Genomic DNA, 23,544 nt, shown 5'->3' on the forward strand with positions numbered 1-23,544 from the left:
ACTCAGTACTTTGGGACAATTTGCTACCTAATTATCTGTGACTAGAACCATTTCTAGCTGTAAATCTGTGTATGATTTGGTGGGTTTGTAGCAATATCAGTACAGTTTACATGTAGGTGTTCTATACTACTGAGAGTTCTCCTAGCTTTCTCTATTTTTATATGTCTTTGATTTGTGACTCTTGATACCCTGAATTGTCCCCTAAACAGTCAATTTTAGGGGGAGAGGGAGGACTTGTCCTCAGTAGTATCCTCACTGTCAGCAGTTTAAAAGCTAATACAAACCATATTTACAGATCAGGAAACAGGATTTCAGCACTCACAGCAATAAATGACCAAGTCAGAACTTAATATTGAACTAAACGTTTCTTTGAAAATATAAGATAAAAATAACTTCCTATGAAAATCTTCTCATAAACAGTGAAATAAAACCCCCAGGCCTGATTTCATTATGCCATAATATTGTCAAAAATATAGATTTTTTTAGTGTGAATGAAATTTGCAGGAAGTGCTCCTGATGTAAATAAATTCAGGGTATGCAGAAGTATGTCCACTAAGATAAATTACCCTAATAACACTTACAGGTTGGGTCTTGAAAACCCTCAGGGGCTTTGATGCTCCAATTACAGGGCTCAACCTTGCATCTTTGAAGTTGATTCCAAGACTCTGAGTAGGCAATTTGCATGCCCAGCCCAATTTCCATCACAGTCACTGATAACGAGGTTGCACACAGCTCTTCAGCCCGTTAGAGGGCAAATGCATAAAAATGAGGAAAACAGAACCATGAAAACAGCAAAGGGAGCTGGAATTAATGTCTTTTTAGAAAATCCTTTTTAAACTCAAGTTCTATTGAATTAAGAAACCCCAGGGACGTTATTCATGGATTCACACGTGATCCTCCACTCAGCTGAAACCGAATCCTCTGTTTTAATATCAACTGCATCTCTGAATTGAGGCAGTTTTCAAATATGCAGATTCCAAATTTGGCAGGTTTAACGTTTTTGTTATGGTGGCAGCAATAAGGTCACAACAGCTCACCCCTTCTGCTGCAAGCTGGCCTGCAAGTGACTGCTCAGTAGCCATCTCAGTATCATCTCAGCACAGTTCCTATCACACATCAGACATAGAAATCTAGCAAGACAGTGTCTTTACTGGTGCCTCAGATATACTGACAGAGCGCAAAAAGGATTTGCTCACTTACAGACATTTTTCAAAGCAATTACAGCACACTGGAAGGGCATCACCATGATTGGTGTGACCATTTCAGGCTTCAGTTTTCAGCATCCCCAGTGCCCAAACTGAGCCACTAACTCTCCTCAACACTAGTACAGTTCATTTGCAAAACAGCCTGTGGTACCTCACCCAACCATTTCTGTCGTGTATGAAGAAGGATTAAGTGGGTTTGAGTGGGATTTAAAGAAAAGCTGTCCATATAATTAGGTCTGCAGAGAATTATGACAGACTTAACAAAGTACTATAATTGAATTGTGCAGGAACGTTTTCCAGACTTCCTACTGTTATTTCCAATTTTAAATAAACTCTAGTTTGGGTATCAGTACCACATTCCTTGTTGTCAGATGCTCTGACAACAGGATTTTTCACACATTTGGCTGGTGACTTTAGGTGAGGCGTGAAAGCAATTTCTCCCAGACCACATTACATGTCAGTCTGAAACTAAGCAACCTAATTTGTCTTGCTGTAGCTGAAATAACAGAGTGACATTTTTCCACCTCTTTCTAGGAGATGTACCACCATGCATTTCATATCAGTGATTCTCCTGCTGACCTAACCAGAAGGAAGGGTGCCCTCATTATCCCAGCAGGTCTAAAACCAGAAGCTTCTCCTAATATTCTGTTCCTCTGGTTTCTCTTCTCTCTCCCCCTGCATACAGATAAACAAATAAATTAATCTCTCCATATGAGACAAATTAGCTGATTTTTCATGGTACTGTTTCAGCACTGAAGTAAGTGCTGCTTGCAGAAAAAACAGCGATTCATTTGTCTGTGAACATCCAGTCCCTACTACTGTCCAGCCTGCCTCTGCCTGACGTGGATTTTGGGAGGCAGCTTTGCTGCAGAGCTGAGTTTTCTCTGAGTCTGAGAACAGGGGCAGCAGCCCAAGGGCACTGCATCCAGCTGTGCTTCTGCTTCCTCCTGGCTCTGGAGAAGTAAATTGCTGTCCATCTTTCCAATTCAACGTGTACCTGCCAAATCCCTCCAGCAGCCAAGAAAAGAGGCAGAATAATGGTCATGCCAGTTCCTCAGCCCTCCCCACCCACCTGTTTTAGGGAAGATATAGGCCCCTATTTTGTTATGCTTTATTCATAAGCAGCTTAGACTTTAGGTTACCTTCTTGAACAAGCAGCTTTTCTTATCACAGCCATAGCTATATAACATATCACAGACTTAGAGAAGATTTTCTTAATTACATACCCAGCCTGGAATGTGTCCCATTTAAAATGGTGCCCAGAGAAATTCTCAGTACCAAGGTTAAATGTGACCTCATACCCTCAATATTTCATATGTGAACTCTCCCTGTTAGGTAAAAATCAATGTGTGTGATACAAATACTTGGTGCTAAGTTGGAGGTCTCCAATATGAGAAGTCAGCTTTCTTATGAGGCAGGTGTTAGAAAAAATTAATTTTGTTTCATCTGAGACAAGAATTTCATCTTGATGCATCTCCACATTACAAAGCTTAAGGTCAAGACTTTTGACATATGCTGAACATATACTTTACCAAGAATTAGCCACCACAAAACCAACAGATCAGACTCCTGTGTTTCTTAAGTGGAAATTCTCTATTTATGAATTAAACATAAGCCTAAAAAGAGCTAGAAACATATTTGTCATTCAGTGAAATATTGGGATGCCACCAGCATGAAATCTGTTGTTTTTAAAAAATGAATTAAGCTAAATTGCTTCCTTTTTTCTTTCTCTTTCCCCCTCAGGTAATCTTTCCTATTCAATTCTCTGGCTTTGCAATGAGATTTTCCTATTTCATTAGGTGTTTATATCTCTCCTGTTGCTATATGAAAACTTGCAAGCAGCAAAGAAAATAATATTGACTCTATTCAGGAATTGTTTTCAGATTGACTGAATAGACAAAACACACTCACTATAATCTCTCTCAGACTACTGTTCATAAAGTAAATTCTACAGGACTAAGTAATGAATTAACCTTTAGTTTGCAATTTGAAGATCTGTTTACAAATTTTCATTTTTAGTGGGAATTTATTTGTAAAATGAAAAATATAAGTTCCTTTTAATTATTTCCTCAGAAGTCACTAAGCAATGCTGTAAACAGTTCATGCTATTTTATTTGCATCTGTTTGCACATTTTTCAGCTCATTTGCAATATTGATTCATTTAGAAAGATGCACATCTCAAAACAACCATCTCCCATGCTGCCTGTTTCTTTATTTGAGTCACAAACACCCATCTTATCCCACCCAACATCTGATAGTGCCCTGGTTTTGCCCACAAAAATGTCATCACTATCCAGCCTTCTTGGAGAGCAAACAGAAAACTCCCTACTGATAGCAGAAAGGACTTTCCATAGTACCTAAAAACTGAAGAGAACCCTGATCATCTGTTCTAGTAGATATAAAATGGTTTCTAGCTGGGATATTTTGCTTTTCTAGCGCTCCAGAATAAGGAAGCCTGGTGAAATTATTAAAAGGATATTCCATGAGAAGGGATCCTGTTCCCTGCTCCTTGTATATTTTACTCCTGCGCGGCCTCCTTATAAACACACAAACGATTTGACTTCTAAGAAATGTCTCTTCTCCCTTGTGCAGACTGAATGCAAACATGCTACAAGGACAATATTTTCTTTGGTGTAAATAACCTATATACGTGGAGGACTCACAGAGGGAGACAGTTTTTTCTTGTTTACAACACAGTGGTGTAACACCTTCCAGCATGAAAATAGTTACATTAGATTTACTTCGTTGTGGCTAACCACATAGTTTTAAAACAATAAAATTAAGTGCCATGATTTTGTTCACTACAAGAATTTTTTACAATGGTATTTTATATCCAGACTATTCTACATAAAAGATGAACTCAATAAAATTTCTTAAACATCACTCAGGGGAAAAAACTCACATCAGCAATTATGAAACGACTGCAACAAAATAAAACTAGGAAGATGCTCAAAAAAATGCTTTGCCTGGCCAAGATTGATGTTGGAAGAGCTCTTGTACATGCTCTTTGGTTTTGATAGGGAATTAGCCTGAATTTTCAGCAGCCTTGCAGTGTATCTCTGCTGAACAGACACGACAGACTACACAAGTTCAGAGGGTTTTTTATGCCTTAGGTGTGGTCTTCCAGTCCTCAAATCACTGCAGTTCTGCAAACACAAACCCTAGAGCAGGATTGCTGTGGATTGAGTCACAGCCATATTTTTTCCTTTGAATGAACATAGGAGATGAGGCAGAAAGCTGCAGTAAAGACAGGAGGAATCAAGGAGTGGATGAATTAAGCTCAGTCATTCATTCCAGCACACTGTGCCTGTATATCAAAGTCAAGAATTGAATGTAGAGGAGAATGTTGCTGGAGCCAGTACAAGAGCTGGCACCCATCCTGATCAGATCCCCACGGCAGCATATGGAAATAATTTCATAAAATGTAGCCAAACCTTGAAATAGGTCTTAATATTCCCCTCCTCCCCCAATTATTGTCCTAGTACCACTAGTACATCCCTACTGTAGAGTTTTTTCACTTTCTCAATAAAGATATAAAAAGCACCATGCTGGTCACTCACTGCCTCCAGGTACCTCAGTGCTCCTCACACCACAAGCACCAGGCTCTAGTGACCTCCAGTGCCTCAGAGAGAGAAAATAAAATCCAGAAATCAAACTGCATTAGTTACCTATTTCTAAAGGTCTGATTTGTGAGAACAAAGTAGCTCTCTGACTACCTTAAATCTAGAGACAGGAGTTGCTAGTCCCAAAGCTACCTCTTGGAACCTGCTCCTTTAATGCCTTCACACCAGGGTGGGGGGAGAGCAGGACAGAGCAGACACAGGAATGGACCAAGTGCTTAAAATAACATTTCATTTTTCAAATTAAATCTGTATGAGATCAAAACTTGGTTTACATTCAAATAAACCATGATGCTGACAATGTAGTTACTACTGGTTTTCCATATTCCTTTCACCTTTTCCCATCATGTTACAACTCGAAAATACAACTTTCTGCACTTCAAACAGCAGTTTGTCCTTCAGAGAACAGGGAGAATATGGAGCTGTATGCAGCCTGGTGGGAAAGTCTGCACAGTGTGTATGATCTGACAGCTGTTTCTATGAAAAAATGGATCCAAAGCAAGACATAAAAAAATGAGGGAAAATTGCATTTCAAGGTCTGACCCAAAGCCCTCATTGTCAGTTTTATTCAGTGCCACTGGGTTAGACCTTTATCTGAAAGGAGCTATTTTAGTCTGGCTCAGGAAGACTGCCAGGAGTCAGGAAGACTCAGGAAGGGGTTTCTGTGCCCAACCCTGCCACAACCCTGCATGACACTGAGTGCTACCAGAAGGCTGTAAATAGAAACTGGTACAGACAGTACTGTAGTAGGTACCTTCCAGAGTGGAGCTCCCTCTGAAATCAATGCACATTCCCATCTGGAGCAAGGCTGGGTTTAAGCCACAATCCAAGGAAAGCAGTTCATGCTTCATCATTTCATTTTACGTCACAGAGATTTAAAAAGCAATATTAAGAAACACAGGTTACTTGTTCATTTACTTCTGTCATTTTGCTCAGTGGTCAAAGGAAACAGCCCATGGATTTCCATTTTAATTCCTCACCAGTCATATTCTGATCCTGCAAGCCTAACAAAAAGCTTCAGCATTTACATTACAAATGCTGTAACAGTGCCAGCCACAACTAATGTTCAGTTTTTAAAATCTTATTTAATTTGGTATTTTTAGAGGGATTTTTATATATTCATGATTTTTTTTAATTCAGAACAAGAAGTCAATAAAATGTCCAGTCTCAAAGAGTCTTGAAAAACCTCTTTATGAATGTATATATATTTTATGCTTTCTCCTATGAGCATCAATTGATAAAGAGCAGCATATGTTGCCAGTGAAATAATAGGAGAATGGTCACTGACATTTCTAGATTTCACAACTTCACAACACTCTCCTTTGGAATTATCCAACTGCATACCAGAAGGCTTGTTTCTCTGTCTCTCCCCACTCTGTGATGTGATTCTCTAATAACACAGTTTTCTAACAGTGATCTAAACATCTTACCAGCAGCTGGTATATAATTTTAGGCAACCTTAAAACCATAATTATTATAGACATATGAGTCCAATTCAGTAAAGAACAAAGTGATACTGGTATGGAGAATTGCTTCAGACAGTAAAGAAACTGGTTCATATAACAGATTCCCACTCCAGCAAGTAATTAAATACTGAGAAGATGCTCCTCAGAAGCCAAGGAAAAAAGGTGTTTCATGTTTGATAGAATCACAGAATCATAGAATCAACCAGGTTGAAAAAGACCTCTGAGATCATCCAGCCCAACCCTTGACCCATACCACCATGGTAACCAGACAATGGCATCAAGTGCCACTTCCAGTCTCATCTTAAAAACCTCCAGGGACAGTGAATCCATCACCTCCCCAGGCAGCCCATTCCAATACCTGATTACTCTCTCTGTAAAACATTTCTTCCTAATATCCAACCTAAACCTCCCCAGGCAGAGCTTCAGACCGTAGTAATAGGACTAGTGATTTCCCAGAGGGATGAATGTTGCTATTCCTAAGGCCATGGGCATACAATGTGTGCAATCTGACAGCAGAGTGGAAGGTCAGGCAGCAGAGAATCGGACTGGGATCTTGTTCTTCAGTATGAGGCACACAGCACTTTCAGGGAGCCACAGGCAAAAGCTGTGTCCTTCCTTAAGGATCAAATTGCCAGAGCCAGTGGAGCCAAAACCAGCCGGTTCTTTCTTAGTGAACTCTCAGGTGAAAGTGCACAGGGCTCCATCTCTTCAACTCCCACAGATGATGACAGCTGACAAACAAATGTGTTTTCTATTTGTCTTTCATCTGTGGATGTGGAGTCATTCTCTAGCACCCTGTTTTCACTGAGTTAATTGCTTTTGCATACTTACTTTTGATTTAGTTTTTTAAATATGCTAATATTTTCTTCCTCACAACTGGCATTGGGCAGCTGTGAGGCTGAGCTGACTGAGGTCTCAGAAGTGAAGAACTGAAGGCAGTTCAGCAGTCTTACCTACATCTGAGACAAACAGATAGCTGGCTGTCACATTCTCTTCACATAAGAAAAAGGAAGAAATTCTGTAATTGCAGAATGTTTCACGCCTTACCAAGGCAGAGACAAATGGATCTTGATTTTACTGGCTTTTAAAACACCATGGCTGTGCCCTTCAACTATCACATCCCACATACTCTATCTATGCCACAGACAAGTAGCAGCCTGAAGGAAAATGTGTGCCTGTCTGCCAAACTGCAGTAACTTCAGTCCCCTCCCAGGCACAGTGCCCAGAGGAAGTTGTATGGGAATCCATGGTAGAAGATGAGAGGAGAGAAACTACAGATTGGATAAGGAAAGCGGGGGCACAAATGCACAACTGAATTTCTGTGCCTTTCTCTTCTGTCAAACGGGATAATTTGAGGAACAGCCACACACCGTAGGGGCTCCAATGTATTACCTCATGATTCACTGCTCAGAGACAAGGAGATTGAAGGGCCATTACCCCTGCCAGTGCCAACAGTTCTCCAGGGAATTGCTGCTGGCCAAAGGACAGGCCCAGTGAGGAGTGAGGGCAGAGAGCAAACTCATGGGGCAGCCTGACTCAGGTGCCTGGGAGAGTCTTCATGGAACTGACAGCCCACGGATCCCCTCTCCAGAGTTTCCTATAGAGAATCAAGGTGAACAGGGCTCCAGGAGATGAAGGCACAGAGCCCAGTCCAGTTCTGTTTTCACTGAAATCAGAGAGGAAATTTCCACTGATTTCAATGAAGTCAGGACTGTCTTTTGTATGGGTAACCAAGAAAGTGTCAGTCAGGCTTCTCTGTCCTTTCCCGGGGAGATCAGGTCACTGTCTTGTTCTTTTGGGTTCAACACCATTATTCTAAAACTTACTTTGGCCACCTGTACTGAAAGGGCATTAGTGGTAGAACAACTGTTGATTCATTTTTTTGGTTTTGTAGTTGTTTTCTCCAAAAGATGAACAAAATCATTAAACCACTTCACACTGAGATGTTTTGTTCCAATTTTATCAGTATATGAAAAAACTCAAATATGTCTGTAAAAAAACCTCTGGAAACCCTAATCTGTAAAGGTTTAGGTGGTGGAAGGGTTCAGGGCAATAAAAAGATCCTTAAACACTGCTGATATTCTTACTATAACAAATTACCTCTTGCATTTTGGTAGTGTTTGCAATCATTAGGCTTTTGCAATGAGCGGCTTGTCTCACTGAAAATCATTCATCCTCATCCAGTGACAAACTGTTTCCTCAAATATTGTGCCCTTTATGAGCTGACAAAATGTTGATAATTCATGTTTCATTGCTGATCCTGAAGGGCAACTAACATAATTATCCAAGGGTGCTCCTCCTGATTTCTCATAGTTTGCCCTCCAAGCATACATTTTTCATCTCTGAGTTTTGAATGCATCTATACTATGCCTTTTATATAGTCAGACAGCAGAACATGGATCATGGAAATAAATGAGCACTATTTATTGAGTCTCTGGGTCTATTTTACTAAGTAAGACTTTTATGAAAATGGAACGTATTCAGCTACAGAGCAAAAGCCCTCTGGGAATCAGGATTAGGGAGTGCTGGGTACCAACCTTCCTTGTGCTCAATAACTACAAGAAAACTCTGGAAACTTCACACATGATACCCAGTATTTTCCAGTGCATGCCCAATCTTGAAAGGAAGTTTTTATTCCTGTTTTATAATGCACTCTTGAGGCAGACATACACACATTCTCACAAGTGGTTTCTCTGATGAAAACATGCCATGCAACTAAGAGATCAGTTATCAAACATAGTCAAAAAAATTACACAGAGTCCATAATCCCACAGGCAACCAGCAGCAAGGATGATTTATGTAGTTCAAAGTGTCCTACTTTCCAGATCTAAAGCTTTTTTTCTGTAAAATATGTTTAAAGGAAATGAGAAAGCTCATGAGCAACACTCTCAAATATGACACTTTAGCTCCATCTATAACTCTTCCAATGATTATTGGTTGGCACAGGTTTGACTACAAACCCTGCATTGCATATTAAGTGTTCATTTCCTGCTTGGTACACACAGTTGGACACAGAGTCTTTGGAAGTCATTAACCCTCAGATTTACAAGTATTTCAGCTGAGAGAAATGTCTTTGCTGAGATATGTGAGTACATGTGCAGCAGTAAGACCTTGTTCCATAATAACTATCATGTTTTTGCAAGGCAGCCCCTATTCAGAATAACACAGAATGGGTAACACTGGAAGAGACCACAGCAGGTCATCTGGTCCAACCTCCCTGCTTCAGCAGGTCATCCCAGAACACACAGCACAGGACTGTGTCCACATGGTTCTGGAACATCTCCAGTGAGGGAGACTCCACACCCTCTCTGGTCAGTCTGTTCCAGTGCTCGCTCACTGCACAGGAAAGTTCTTGAGAAACCCACAGGAAGTATCACCTGGGAGAAGCTACTTTAAGAGTCACAATTCCTCTCATTGCTGATCAACATTTTAGCAGGATTGCACTCTGAGGCACTAAAATATTTCTAGTTATCCCTTTTCCTTCTTCCTCTGTCTCAGCAGCTGCCTGGAGCAACCAGCTGTGGGAGGAGGAATTAGAAAAATGAGACTGTGTAGATAGTATAAACTGGATTAGTCCCACTCTGTAAGTCATCCTCTGGGCTCTTTGTGAAGTAAACCAAAACCAAGATACACCCGTCCTTGATGAGTTACAGGGGATGCAGCAGTGACCTGGTGGAGATTATTAAGTGGTTTGGTTTTAAGAAATATTTTGCAGGAGAAGGATCAGGATGTAGTGCATGTAAACGTGGATAAGCAACGAAAATGCATATAAATTGTACGTACAGTCTGCCAGCCAAAATCACCAATGACTTACAAAAACACTAAGCTGTGTAGGAGAATTTTAGAGCCATCTGACTGCCATCAAAGCAGCTGAGTTTTACAACTGTTTTATAGAAAATACCCTCAATCCTTTCTAGAAACCTTTTCTGATTTTCAGTGTGGGAGTTCTGTCTTGGTTCCACAGATCAGAGACAGGCTGCTTTTCCTCCTGAAGTACAATATAAATATGTTAACATTAAAAATGATGAACAAGGAGAAAATCTAGAACTGGCACCATCCTTTGAATCAGTTGTCTTTGTTGATTACAATACTTTGTCAAATATTTTCTAAAAAGGTCTAGTGTAGACTATTAATGCTTTATTGTCACTTTGATTTTTTTTGGTCACTCTCTTTTCAAAATTTTTATACAGCTGTTTTTTTGTTGTTGTTGTATTTTTTTTAAGTGGAGACATGGAAAGAATATTAATTACATTCTCTGTTTGAAGCCCGTGTTCAGTCCTTCATAAAACCAGCAGTCTTGCTGTTTCTATAAAAAGAAGCATAAGTGTGTATATTCTTCTTTTAGCCTCTTTCCCACCTTTTAATAGATGGCCTGAATAAACCTAATCTGTTTGTCTCCTTTATTGCCTGTAATAGATACAATTAACAGTTATGGGGAATTTACAACAACAGAAGGGCATCACTGTGAAGGAATAGCAGTGGTAGTTGGGTTACATGAATTCTCTTTGTGCCTGTGAAACTTTCTTTTCTCCATTTTCTTTTTTTTTTTTAATTAGAGTGGAAACATGATGACACTGGGGGACAGTATTACAAGAGCATGGTAGGCAGGGTCATACTGCATTTCTGACTGACTGGAGAGAAGTAAAGGAACAAAGTTTTTATGCAAAGTACCAATGTGGGTTTGTGGATGTCTGTGCAATGTGTGGGGTCTTATGGAAGAAGGCCCAAAGGTGTATGTTTGAATGTTTAACTATCAGATGATAGAAACAGCTCTAATGGATTCCTGTCTGGATTTAACTGTGGGTGGTGCAGAGTAAACTTCAGTCCCTTGTCAGTCCCAAATTGTGAGTCCTCCCTCATGCTGAGAACTCTTGAATTCCCAGCATTTCTGACTTGGCAGCCCCAAGCACCACTGCAGCTTTCTAACCACACTTCCTGCCCTCTCTTGTGAGACAACACGAGCCACCTTTCACTCTCGTGAAGCAATACAGGAGCAAGAAAATGAGGACATTTGGCTGTGCCCCACACCATGGACCAAGGCTGTCTCCACCTTTGCCAGAGTCTAAGATCTGCTTTTCTGCAATCACTTGGGACCAACCCCTCATGAACACACAGGAGTGCACTGATGGCTCACAGGAACCAACACACTATCCAGTCTGCCAGTACATAGAGAGCTATTAAATCTCCAACATTTACAAAGCTGACACAAAGATTCAAGAATAAATTGGCATTTACCTGCTTTTTGACTAATACATAGAGGCATATGATTAATACAAACCCATCCTAACTACTCATCAGGGATCAGAATGACAGATAGATGTCACACGACACCAGCTGTACAGCCTTTACTGTGCAAGACAAATGTGTTTCTCTCTTGCTACTTGATTGATTTTTTAATGTTGCAACAGAAATTTTTCAAATTATTATAAAATGTTATTAAGTAACATTAACACATCATGAGCTAGGTCCTGTTCTAAGAAGCAGCCATTCTCTTCTGTTAAGGAAATCAGGCCTTAAAAGTCACACAAGCAGTTTCCACTGGATTAGATAAAGCAAGTAGGTATTAGCCAGGGTATGGATGTCTTTTCTTCATTCTTTGGTCACCAAAGAGAACAGATGACCAGGCTACATGACCACTATCTATGTTATTGCTATCTATCTGGGGTTTTTTTAGCTTTTCAAGCTTCTGCATGTTTTCAGTGCTCAGCAGCAGAGCATATAAATATATATAAGAGTCTCTTTCTGGCTAATAAGCTTAGAAAGATTTTCAAGATAAACCAACCGAATATGGTGAAATAAGTTTTCACATGTGTCAGCCCAGGATCTCTGTGAACCTGGGACTGGCACTATCTTGCTGCTCTTGGAATAAATCAGAGTGATCTCAGAACTAGATTCAGCCCACTGGTGCTGTTCTGGAGTGACCTGCCATCTCACAGTTCCTTGCCTGGACATAATCTGTGGCACAATGCTCACAGCATGAAGGGAGAGCAAGTAAAGCTGGTTGCAAAGGCTTCCTGCTGCTACTGAGTCTCATGCTGGGAATCTCCAGCTTCTTCAGTGCTGGGCTGTAATAGGGGCCCCTTTCCCTGTTCTCCACTTCATATTCAAGAACAGTTGAAAAGGTGGATCTCTGCACTACAGGAGTGTGGCAGCTTACCTCCAATGCTGAGTTACCATTCAGATGAAAACAATAAACAAATTTCATGGTGCACTAAATTCCATCAAAACATAACCTTTGCAGTTTTCTGACATTTCTGCTTCTTTACATTGACTGAAGCTGCAGCGTTCTCAGTGAATTTTGCATTTAGCTCCAGACCTCATACAAACTGAGAGGGGACAGAAAAACTCAGCAGAAATGTATCTAAGAAATGCAATGTTCAAAAGGATGGTGAAAAACTGCTTTGTTTCTTTGTGGCTACTTCCCTGATGTGGTGTGCAGTTATTTAATCAGGGCATTATGAGTCCCTGCCAACGGCAGACAGATGATTGTAAATGAAGCTGTGCACTTAGTAATGAGGACTGACCAAAACACTTTAGTGCTCTGCTTCAGAGCAGACTCCCCAGGACTATATTGTAAAAATCATTACTGAGAAGGCTGTAACCACGTTATTATTATACAAGCCTGACAGTTTATAAGCTTGTCTTTTACATGCTTGCACTAGAAAATGCAGGAGTTGCTCTGTCCATGCTAACCATCCTCTTCAGTGTTCTCTAGTCCTCTCAAATTCCCTCCTGTATGTGAAGAGAAAGGCTGTCAAAGAGACACCCTGAAACAATCTAGTTCGTATTTTGCTTGCAAACCCACTGGAGATCATGACACCCTCAGGTTGCAGGGCATCAGATCCTCAGGTACTGTGAACAAGCTTAACTCCACCAACAATCTGGCTGAAAGAGGCCACTGTAGAGTAGAAATGTGCATGATGTTACATCTCATTGCTCTGAAGTAACTCATCTTCGGTTATAACCAATAACCAACAATGCTTTCAGTACCATGGAGAGAGAAGTTAGCACAGAGCTCCTTTTCCATCCAACAAATTAAAGAGAAACTACCTAACTTTCATGACATTCTGTCTGTAATGGACATAATCAGGATGTACATTCTCCTGTGATATGGCTGCACTCACATCACAAGGCACTGACCAGGACACAGCCCTCTCTTGTGCAGGGCTGTACAGATACACAAGGTCTGCCTCCAAAGAGATCCTGATTTAATACAACAAATCATCAGAGTAAAAATGGTCAGTGCATGTGCAGTAGTGGGCTTCTGCTTTTGTTAATACTGTTACTGAGCATTTAATATTTAAAACAACATGCAAATACCAAAGGCTAATTGTTGACACCAATAAAAAAGGAGATGATGGTTTTTCAGCTTCTTCACAGACCTTCTGGAGACTACTGTCATTATGCCATGCAATTTAGGGTGGCTGTAAGGAAGCATTACAGTAAATAGTAAGAGCTATTTATTTTTAATCAATGCAAAAGTGTGACCAGAAGTCAGTGTTAGTATTCAACCAGGAAAGATATGCAGAAACCATTGAAACCAGCTACTATAAATAGCATTTTCCACAGTATTTTAAGAAAGCTGACATCTATGAGCAAACAAAAGAGATAAATTATTCAAATATATAATACAATAATTTTATGCTTTTCAAAGAACAGATCATGGCCTCCAGATTAATTCCTATTCTATATCTAAATTTTTATACACAGAGATATATTCTCATTAAACAGAATCTAGTGTGCAGAAAGGCAGCTCAGTAGCAGAGCCAGGGTGCAGACACCTGGACACTGGGTCCTAGTCCTGCCAACAGCCCATTCTGGTGCCGGGTCAAGCTGCGATTTGGGTGGCAGCTCAATGCTGAGCACATAGTTTTGAGCAGATCGGGTCTCCCACTCAGCCTGTGCATTGCCCTCTGCCAAACAGAGGATCTTTTGTCCAAAGCTTGCAAGACATAACCCTTCTGTCACCTCAGCCTACCAGATTTTGTTATTATTATTATTACAAGTGCTGCACTGCACTCAGCTCCTGAGTGCTGGAACAGAACCAGACATAGTTATGAGAACAAGAAAAGCACATCTGTATCATGCCAGAGCACCTGCAAAACTGTTGCATGTGTCTGACTCAACCAACTCAGTCAACAGCGATTTCAGTCTCCAATTCCATTTTAGAAAGTGTGGAGTTTCTCGGTCCTGAACCTATGCCAGGCACTGCCACAAAACCAACACTGCAACTGAAGCATCAGAGTGGGAGAGTTACACCCTGTCATCAGTATAGGGCAGACAATGACATATGCATGGAAAACTGAAGCCAGAGGTGAAGTATCATTCCAGAAAACAGCAGTAGCTGAAAAGTGAACATGGCAGAAGCACTGGCTAAAATCTGCTCCCAAGGTGCTGCAAAGCCATGAGATGTTAAAAGGCATCCAGGTGAGACTTCACAATGCACAGAAAAAGACGGGTGGGGAATCAAGAATATCAGCGACCCCGGTATCAGCCAAGCTGAAGGTGTCACAACAGATAACACACAAAGCTTTTTTTCCCTGTGACCTAATCAAACACTTGATGAACTTAGAAAATATTTTTCTTAATACTAGTACATAGCTCTTTGTGACAATCTTATCAACATCTTTTGCCTCAGTGGTTATCTGGAAAATTAGAAGGGGTTTACAGGTTTATTAGGTTGTACAGAAGATAGTTCTGTCAATAAAAGAATAACAGCTGCTATCTTAGAGACAACAAGGTCCCGTGGATAACCCGAATTGGCAGCTATGTATCTTTTTAACTACTCTTTTCATCGGCACTTGGGAAAGGTTATGTCAGTTGTGGCTTTCTGCAAAATTATGATTTCAAGAAAGCTCTTCCAGCACAGAACATTTGTTGAGCTCATAAATACAGTGAACTAAGTGTTATATTGCTGTACCGCCCGCCTGAGATAACAAGAGGGAATATCGCAGTTGCTGTCCGTGCTTCTCAAATGTGAAAGACATTAAAGACTAGCAATATTCATGAAAAGCCATATATTAAATCCCACCTAAACAACGGGGGAGAGCAAACGTCCCGGTCATCCTTCCTCGGCCGCCCGCTCATCGCTTCACTTTGCGGAGCGAGCGAACGACCGGTGTCGCAAGGAAGGGCTGGAGCGCCCGGGGCTGCACCGCGGCTCAGCCCCGACCCTCCGACAGCTGTTTGTCTCCGACACAGCTCCCTCGGGAAGCACCAGAGGGCAAAACGGTCACACAAACCTTCCTCCCCGAGAAGCCCGAGGCGGCTTCGCCCCGCAAACAGCAGCCGGACCCGGCGCCGGGAGCACCGCACCGCCCGGTCGGACCCGCACCCGCGGCCCCCACTCACTTCTGCCCAGCGCCTCCGCCTTCCACTCCGTCTCCTCCACTGCCCCGTAGCGCCTCATGGGTCTCTCGGCCTCCGCGCTGGCCGAGATGGATCTCCGGAGCTCCATGGCCGTGCGGGGCTCGGCGCTCGCTCGGTCCGTACGCGGGGCTCGGCGCTCCCTGCGCGGAGCGGGGCCCGCGGGCGGGGGCGGGAGGGGCTCCGCGCACATGCTCAGTGTGCGGGGCTGGGCGGGGGAGCGGGGACACGGCGAGCGCCGCCACCCCGCACACGCTGCACCCCCGCCCCGCCCTCCTGCCCGCCCGGGGGACGCGCGACCCCCGCAGTGGCCCTGCCGTCGGCTCGGGGCCCACGGGGGCTGGGTTTGACCGTGCCCATCCCCTGTCCCTGCGGTGCGCGCTCCCATTCCACAGCCGAACCGCTCGGGAAGGCGAGAGTTCGGAAATGCGCTCGCTGCCAGGGTACGGGAGGACTGTCCATCTTGTGGCCGGTGCGGCACTGAGCGCATCTTCTGGCCTGAGCCGCTGGGGAATAATGGTAAAATCCACAGCCACTCATGGCTTTCGTACTCTAACACCACATCTCAGGTTGCTGTGCGTGCAGCCTTTGGCTTTCCTGAAAGTCCTGCACTGAATGGAATGACACTCATTCCAGCATCGTGTTCCTGAAAGCCAGAGGACAGCACTCAAACAAGTTATGAGGTTTCGTATTTCTCACAACCATTTGTATTTCTCACAACCATTTGTATTTTTCAGAACCATTTGTATTTTTCATAAGCATGCATCTTTGCTGCTTAGAGGAGAAGGCAATGACTTTGCAGGAAGCACAAGTGTGGTGATAACTATTGTCGTTATTAATTTTTTTTCTTTTATTGTAGAGAAGCTTGTATGGATAAAATCCCTGAACCGCATTTAACAGTTGGAAAGTACCTTTACTGATGAGATCCCATTGCACTTTACTGTGAGTGCTATCACTTCTGACATAAAGACAATGATGCAGGAGTTAGGCAGGTTGGCCAGTGCCCCGGCAAATCACAGGTTTAGCACTCTTTGTCTGATTTATAAATCATGGAGTACTGGTAGTGCTGAACACATACTGGGTGAACACTGGGAAAGCTTGTTTGTTTGTCACCTACCTCTGCCTGCAAACCTTTTCTTGTCCTTCAGTCATCAACACTTCAGAAGTACTACCTCTGCATTCAGTGATGTACTTACCAATTGGACTGACACACTTTGATGCGACTGCATGAACAATTTTGTTTGGGGAGTGCTTCACATGTTGGAGGAGAGAAAACCTCCACATTGCTTTTAAAATTGTAACTGAAAAATTCTCTGTTTTTCTTTCTGAGAATTGGAATTAGCTAGCAAAGTGGGTTGGACAATGTTTTAGGAGGTCTTCAGGTCTTTTTCTCTGTCAGCTGTGCTCCCCAGAGTTGTGCCATGGTTTTAGCACAAGACATGCTGGAACAGCTCTTGTTGTCTGTGCAGTGCTCCATCCTCGCTGGGTTTGGCCTTTAGAGACAGAGCCCAAACAGAGCTGTGAGTCAAGCAGAAAACTGGTGGCAGCACTGCACAGCTGATTTTGGGTGACAGCGCAGCTGCCTGCTGGGGTGGGCTGGACTGACTCACTGGCAGAAGTGTGGGAGGAATAGGAGTCCATCTGGGATCTGGATAAGAGTGAGACTAAGGGAAACAGGCTGATCAGGGAGAAGGGCCAATTTTTGGTGGATCTTAACTTCAATCCATCCTTTCAAGTTTTTTAGGTTATTACAATCCAAGTGCATTGTTTAGAAGATGGAGGAATGATCCTAGAAAAGGCTGAATATTTTAAGCTCTCTTTTTGTTAGTATGGGCGAAAAACACCCACTAGCTAGAAACTTGGATGAACAGAGTTTGCTTATGTAAAGCAAAGAATGTATAAGGTGATTTATTGTAATTAGGAAGTTATCACCTGCCCACTTCAAAAAGTCACAAAATCCAGTAAGGGCCCAGTTCTGCAGATTGCTACACATAAGAGCAGGTATGTGGAAGCTGTCCTGCTTTTCTTTTGCACAAAAGTTTTTGCCAGACTAGGGCCTCAGTATGTATCGATTATTTTGTTAATGTTGTAAGATTAGCATTTTTTGTGACTGTGACTCTGGAGCATTGTTACTGCTGCATTTGCAAGTGGAATTAAATTTCTCCTCTACTGATGAGGTCCTTCAGTGCACCTCAGCAAAATAAATGCATTCCTTTACTCACAAAGGCTGGTTTTCTTCTGCTGAAAGCACTGTTCAGGAAGAAAATATAAAAATTCAGGTCTCTTCTCACTGCTCTCCCATAAGATTATGCCTGGTAGAAAAACAGAGGTGCACTTTGCTCTTGCAGTAATTTCCCCTGACGGTTTTAGTTCCCATTTCTCACTAAGCCCTGCCACCAGGAGCTATAGCTGGGCAGCAGCAGTTGGCAAATCCACTCTCCTGCCTCTTGCTCTTTGGCCTCCATCAGACATCAGGGATGGCCCGTGGCAGACGAGACACTCTGTGTAACAACAGACACACTTTACTCAGCCAACGTCCCTGTGGCAGCATGGCTTGTAAATCTGCTGGGGAACAACAGCCTTTGCTTTCCTGGAGCTTCTCAAGCATCTTAGATCTCTCAGCCTGAAGTTCTCAGAGCTCTCTTACCTTCGAGGGCACATCTAGTGTATCAAAAGCATTTTCTAAAGGTGCTAAGTGGGTCTGGGTTGGGCTGCAAGTGAAGATAAAAGTCAGGGTTGTTGTTCTTAATCACACAGGCTAATCTTTCAAGACCAAAAATAACAGTATTTTAAAATTCTGCCCAAGTTTTTAATTGATTTATCATTATAATCAAACCTTGCAACTTAGCTGATGAAACAAAATGAAATCAAGTGGATTATGCACAGTTATTCCACTTTGTAGGCATAAATGCCCAGATCCATATCTAGAAGGAACAGAAGGGGCACTGTGCTCATGTAAGTTCATAGTTTGCATAGCACAGGTTGTGGGACTTTCATAAATTTGTCCTGTAATGTTTTGTTAAACATGAAGTCTTATTTCAGAACATTTCTGTACTGGAGGAGTTGTCATAGTCCCATAATTCAAGCTATCACCAAAAAAAAAAAAAATCAAGTCTGTATCATTCTAAGTATATATCTTAAATATTTATATTACCATTATTCCTAAAAGATCAGTATTAGACAAGAGTAAAACTAATTTGCTTTTCAAAGAGCCATAATTAAACATGATCTAATTAAAAAGAGGGGGATAACTAAAAGTTACAGGAAGATCCTTGATACAGAAAATAATTTCTTTCTGCAAGCTTCCACCCTCAATTTAGTGCCAGCATGAAAGAGTTCTCAGAAGCCTGGGCTCTGCCACTCTGCACTTGAAAGAGAATCTGCTGTACCACAACTGCAGAATGAGGACCTGGACACATAAGCCAATGCATATCATTATTATATTGCTCCCTTTTTTGTGAATCCTAGCTCATGTTCAATTACTGCCCTTTTTATACTTATTTATTTGGAATTACAGCCTATCCATATATCAATCATTTCTTTAAAAATATAAATTTTAGGATAAAGTATTTTCATAAGCAATTCACAATAGTTGCAGTAAAGTACCTGGGGTGTTGGTCCTTTTCCACAACTACCCTACATCTCTATCAGGTTAGAAAAGTGCATCTGTAGCCTAAAAGCAGAGAGCATTGCAGGCAAGCAGGGCATTCTAATGAGCTTGTTATAAGGCAAATGAGATGCCTTGAATTTAATGTCATGAGTCTGAGGTCTGACAGTGATACAAATGTTTGAGTGTTCATAAGTATTTCCACCCAAACACCTGTTAAATGTCATCTTATTGTGATTTTTTTAATTTTAAAAATGTTTCCATGTGAAATATTGTGTGCATGTAGTGCTGTTTTCTACATGTCATCAACTGTTTCATCAAACATGCACATAGAAAAAATTGGCTGCATATTGAACTTACTGCATCTACAAAGCTGAATTTCTAATAGAGCTATGGAAGCAAAAGACAAACATTTAATGGCATATTTTAGTGAACAGTGTGCCACTAGTTATGTGTGAGATATGACATGGTTCACACAGTCTGGGTCAAACTATACTGAGGTGCTGAGATACTTTGTGTCCTAGAAACTTTTTCTAGGGGAATTTTCTTGTGTGCAATAAATGTTAACTGGCAGCACTGGAGCTACAGTATCTGGCCACCTATCTCTTATCCAAATTTGGAGATGTATCGTTGTGAAGCTGAGTCTGATCCAGCAAATATTTAGATAACTCCAAGGAGGAGGAGTACTTAATCACTTTTCTCTCTCAAATCAAGATAGAGCCTTGCAGGACAGAGCTCCTGAGACACAGTCTGGGCTGGACACAGCTTCTTAAACATTTGGCCAGTTTAAAACACAGTTCAGGTAAAATTGAACTGATAAATCAATGGCTTATGCTCAGCTGTGCCAAGTTTTTAAGTGTCTGTGTCTGACAATCTCTGTGCCTGAACTGAGCCTATTTGCAAACGTTCCTGAGAGGTGAGTAATAGAGACCACGAAAGCTGGCACAGTACTTTCCACTTATTTAGATTTATCTCAGCTATTTTCAGTATAGAAGGCCAGAAAACACAGCACAAATTCAGGAGGTGCAGTAGCAGAAGAGACAGGGCATAAATGTCTGGTAAAAAGAGTGGAAAGAACGTGTACACTCCAGTAGCTGTAGTTGTGACCATAACACAGATTTCAGATACATACTTCTCTAAACTCTTCTCCTTCCCATTTTATTTTTGTCTTAGTAAACTCTTTCTACATTCACTGTCCCTTACAGGTAAAAATTTTACAGAAAAGGTTGTTATAGCATCCGTCAGACACATTACTAATACCATGGGAGTGAAGTTGCCCGTGTAAGAGTTTTATTTTTGGCATTTGTAGCCAAGTCGAGTGGTATGACTGGACTGACTGTTGTGCAGGTGAGTCACTGTGCAGGTGGCTTTTGCATCAGTGATGGGTGGCCATAGCTACATAGAAAAATATATGTTTGAGTTCAGTACATTTAGATGTTGAAATAAATTGGTCTGGGCCATTTTAGGAGACTTGCAAACACAGCAGACAATAAGTAATATTTCAGTGTGTATGTGGGCATGTCCATTTTGAAATAATAAACATACTGTGTAGATTTTGCTAACACAGCAGCATACACCCCCAAGCACAGCTCTCTCAGGGCCTGAGCCTGTCCTCATTTCCCTTACTCCAGAATGTAAAGGTGACTTTCTGTAAGCTTCCATTTTACCTACACAAGTTTGCGTCTCTCACAAAGAGCTCAAAACTGCTTACAAGCTGTGAGCCACACAAAAACACTGTGTCAGTGTCTGCTGATGCATGTTCCTGGGCAGTGTCCATGCTCCACTCCCTCTGAATCCCAACAGGCATGTGGACCATTTCACCACCTCCTCACTGGAACTGGAAGCTATAATGTCACACCCCTGAATTCTTTATGACTTGAATTTCTCTCTATATTTGTACCTGTGTTCTAATGCTTTTTCAATTTTTGCCCCAAAACAGTAAGCAAAACACTGTATAGGTAATTGCCATAATGTATCAGGTGTAATTATGAACACATAATAATTCATTACTGTATGATGGCCATTCTGAACTCAACATTGAACTAATGCAAAATCCTTCAGTGTCACTGGCTTGTCATGGCTACTCAGCTGCAGTTAACAGTCTTGTTATATTTTGGATGTAAAAGTATGTGATGCATGAAATGGAAGCAGCTGAACACCCTCGGTAGATAAGTAAAGGTGGTTTTTGCTTCACAGAGAGGTGTAAGCAATGGTAAGATAACAATACTACAGGGGACCAGTCTTTCAGAGGTAGATTTCTCCTGGCCAGCCTAGAACAGGAGAAAGCAAACTAGAGGTGGAAAAAGAAAACATCAGAAGATTGTATTTTCTTTCCTGAATATTTATGCAACGAGAGGAAAGCTGCTTTCCTGACAAATCAAAGAAATAATAATGTGAGGGTTTATTCTTATGTATGCACACACTAAGTGCACATCTCACTTACAGTGAGATATTTACTTACATGCTGATTCCTGGGTAGAATGTTGTAACTTATTATACCCTGTAAAAGGACACACTATTCAGAATAAAGCTGACACTTCCTCCACAGATAAAGGATCTCACATGGTGCAGAACTTTGTGTGCATGGTTTGTGAGTCCATATGGGCCAAACCCTGCGTTTCTCACAGCCATCTGAGTGCTGATGCCTTTTACTTCTGTTGTAACTGTTTTAAGTGCAGTAACAGAACTGGAGAACAGTTCTCATTCCCATTCAGCTCCCATTGTCCCTATACCTCTGGTGACTGAACTACCTACTAGGCTATATATCCATGCACCTCTTGGTCTTGATAGTATAAAATGGAAAAAGGTGACTGCATCAACATCCCATATTTAAGGTCTTCTCCTGGCAGAGGGAGCATTTGCACAAGTGTCCCACATGATATCACTTACAAAACCCACAGTGTGTGCACAGACTCTGCCCTGCTGTCACTTTTAGCCTGTTGTTTTACAGCCCCACTTCCCAACAGGCTTCCCCTGCACACAGCGAACAAACCCACCCATTATTCAGTTTCTGAAGTTCTCTCAGCTACCTCCTGCTACAGCAGAGCTGTCCTTGACAGTGTCTGTTCAGCTCATACTTCACACCTCATTAGGCTCCTCCGGTCCTGAGGCTTCTGTCAGCACAAAATGTGTAATTGATACTAGTGTTGCACAGAGGGGAATGATATAATTTCCTATATCCTTTGCACTGAAGTCTGTTTTTCTATATGGATAGAAGGTGCAAGACTTCTGGCCACTGCCACATTAAGTAATAAACTGCAAAAAAAAAAAGAGAAGGCAGTGCTGGTTAGGGTGGATGATGTTGAAAAATGCATGCAACACATTATCTGCATTCTGTGTTCTTGTTTAAAATGGATTACAGTAACTTTGATCATGGTGGACTGGCAATTGCATGTGAATTCTCAGGGCAACTTCGAAGTGAAGAGAGCACATACTGTCCTTGGCTGTTTGAGCACAGATATATTAAGCAGAAATAGAAAAAATATTATCTGAGACATATGTGAAACAGTCACTGGGATTAATAGTGTTACTGTCTACATTTAGAATTAGAAACTGCACAGCAAAAAAGGGTTCACAAATGAGCTTGAAGAATGATTTAGCATAGGGCTAACAGAGCTAAAGCTATTATAGTTTTTCCAAGGAATAAATAAAACCTTTGTTTACCACTATATGCATACAGAAGGCTTTGCCTGCTAAGCCTTTAAATCTTGTCAGAAAGGGAGTAACATCTTATTAGAATGTTAAGGCTAAATTGATTTAGATATATAATGAAATTTCATAAAAATACATAAATAATTTCATAGAGATGCAGAAGATCCTCTGTTACTTGAAGTCCTTGGATATGTTTCTAAAAGATGGCATGAGACTTGACATCACTGGTTTGATTCAGGAAGAACTCTTTGCTTTGCATTATGCAAAGATTTAGACTGAATGATCTTTTTTCTCCCTGTTGGCCATGAAGTCTATGAAACAGAATTTTTCAACTTGAAATGTTTCCATAAAGCTTCCTCCTCATTCTAAATATAAAAGAAGTTGCAGCAGGGAATGGAGGTGGTGTCTTTCTTCCAGTTGTGGAATACATTACTTCCTTCAGCCTCAAATCTTCTGAACCATTTCCTTCCCAAGAGTATCCCACACAAACTACACTGAGTGAAGTCCCTCAGTAAGGACCCCATTGCTAACCTCTGTCTTCTTTAAAAGTTTTTTACATCTTTTTCCTACCTGAATTCATCAGTTCCTTCTGCAAATATATTAATCATCTAAACATATAATTACATCAT

The 23,544-nt window shown here is 41.5% G+C and overlaps 1 protein-coding gene across 1 annotated transcript in view; it reads right to left on the reverse strand.

Moving 5' to 3' along the window:
- BMERB1 (bMERB domain containing 1) overlaps positions 1-15,839 on the reverse strand; it is a 51,706-nt gene extending 35,867 nt beyond the window's left edge. The window contains exon 1 of the mRNA XM_051790230.1: positions 15,643-15,839. Within this exon, the coding sequence (XP_051646190.1) occupies positions 15,643-15,748 (106 nt within the window). The 5' untranslated portion in view covers positions 15,749-15,839. The remainder of the gene's footprint in view (positions 1-15,642) is intronic.
- Between the last annotated feature and the right edge of the window lie 7,705 nt (positions 15,840-23,544).

Source organism: Manacus candei, unplaced genomic scaffold (genome assembly GCF_025592945.1).
Source record: "Manacus candei isolate 608988 ecotype Guabito, Panama unplaced genomic scaffold, ASM2559294v1 h1tg000002l, whole genome shotgun sequence".
NCBI classification, from domain to species: Eukaryota; Metazoa; Chordata; class Aves; order Passeriformes; family Pipridae; genus Manacus; species Manacus candei.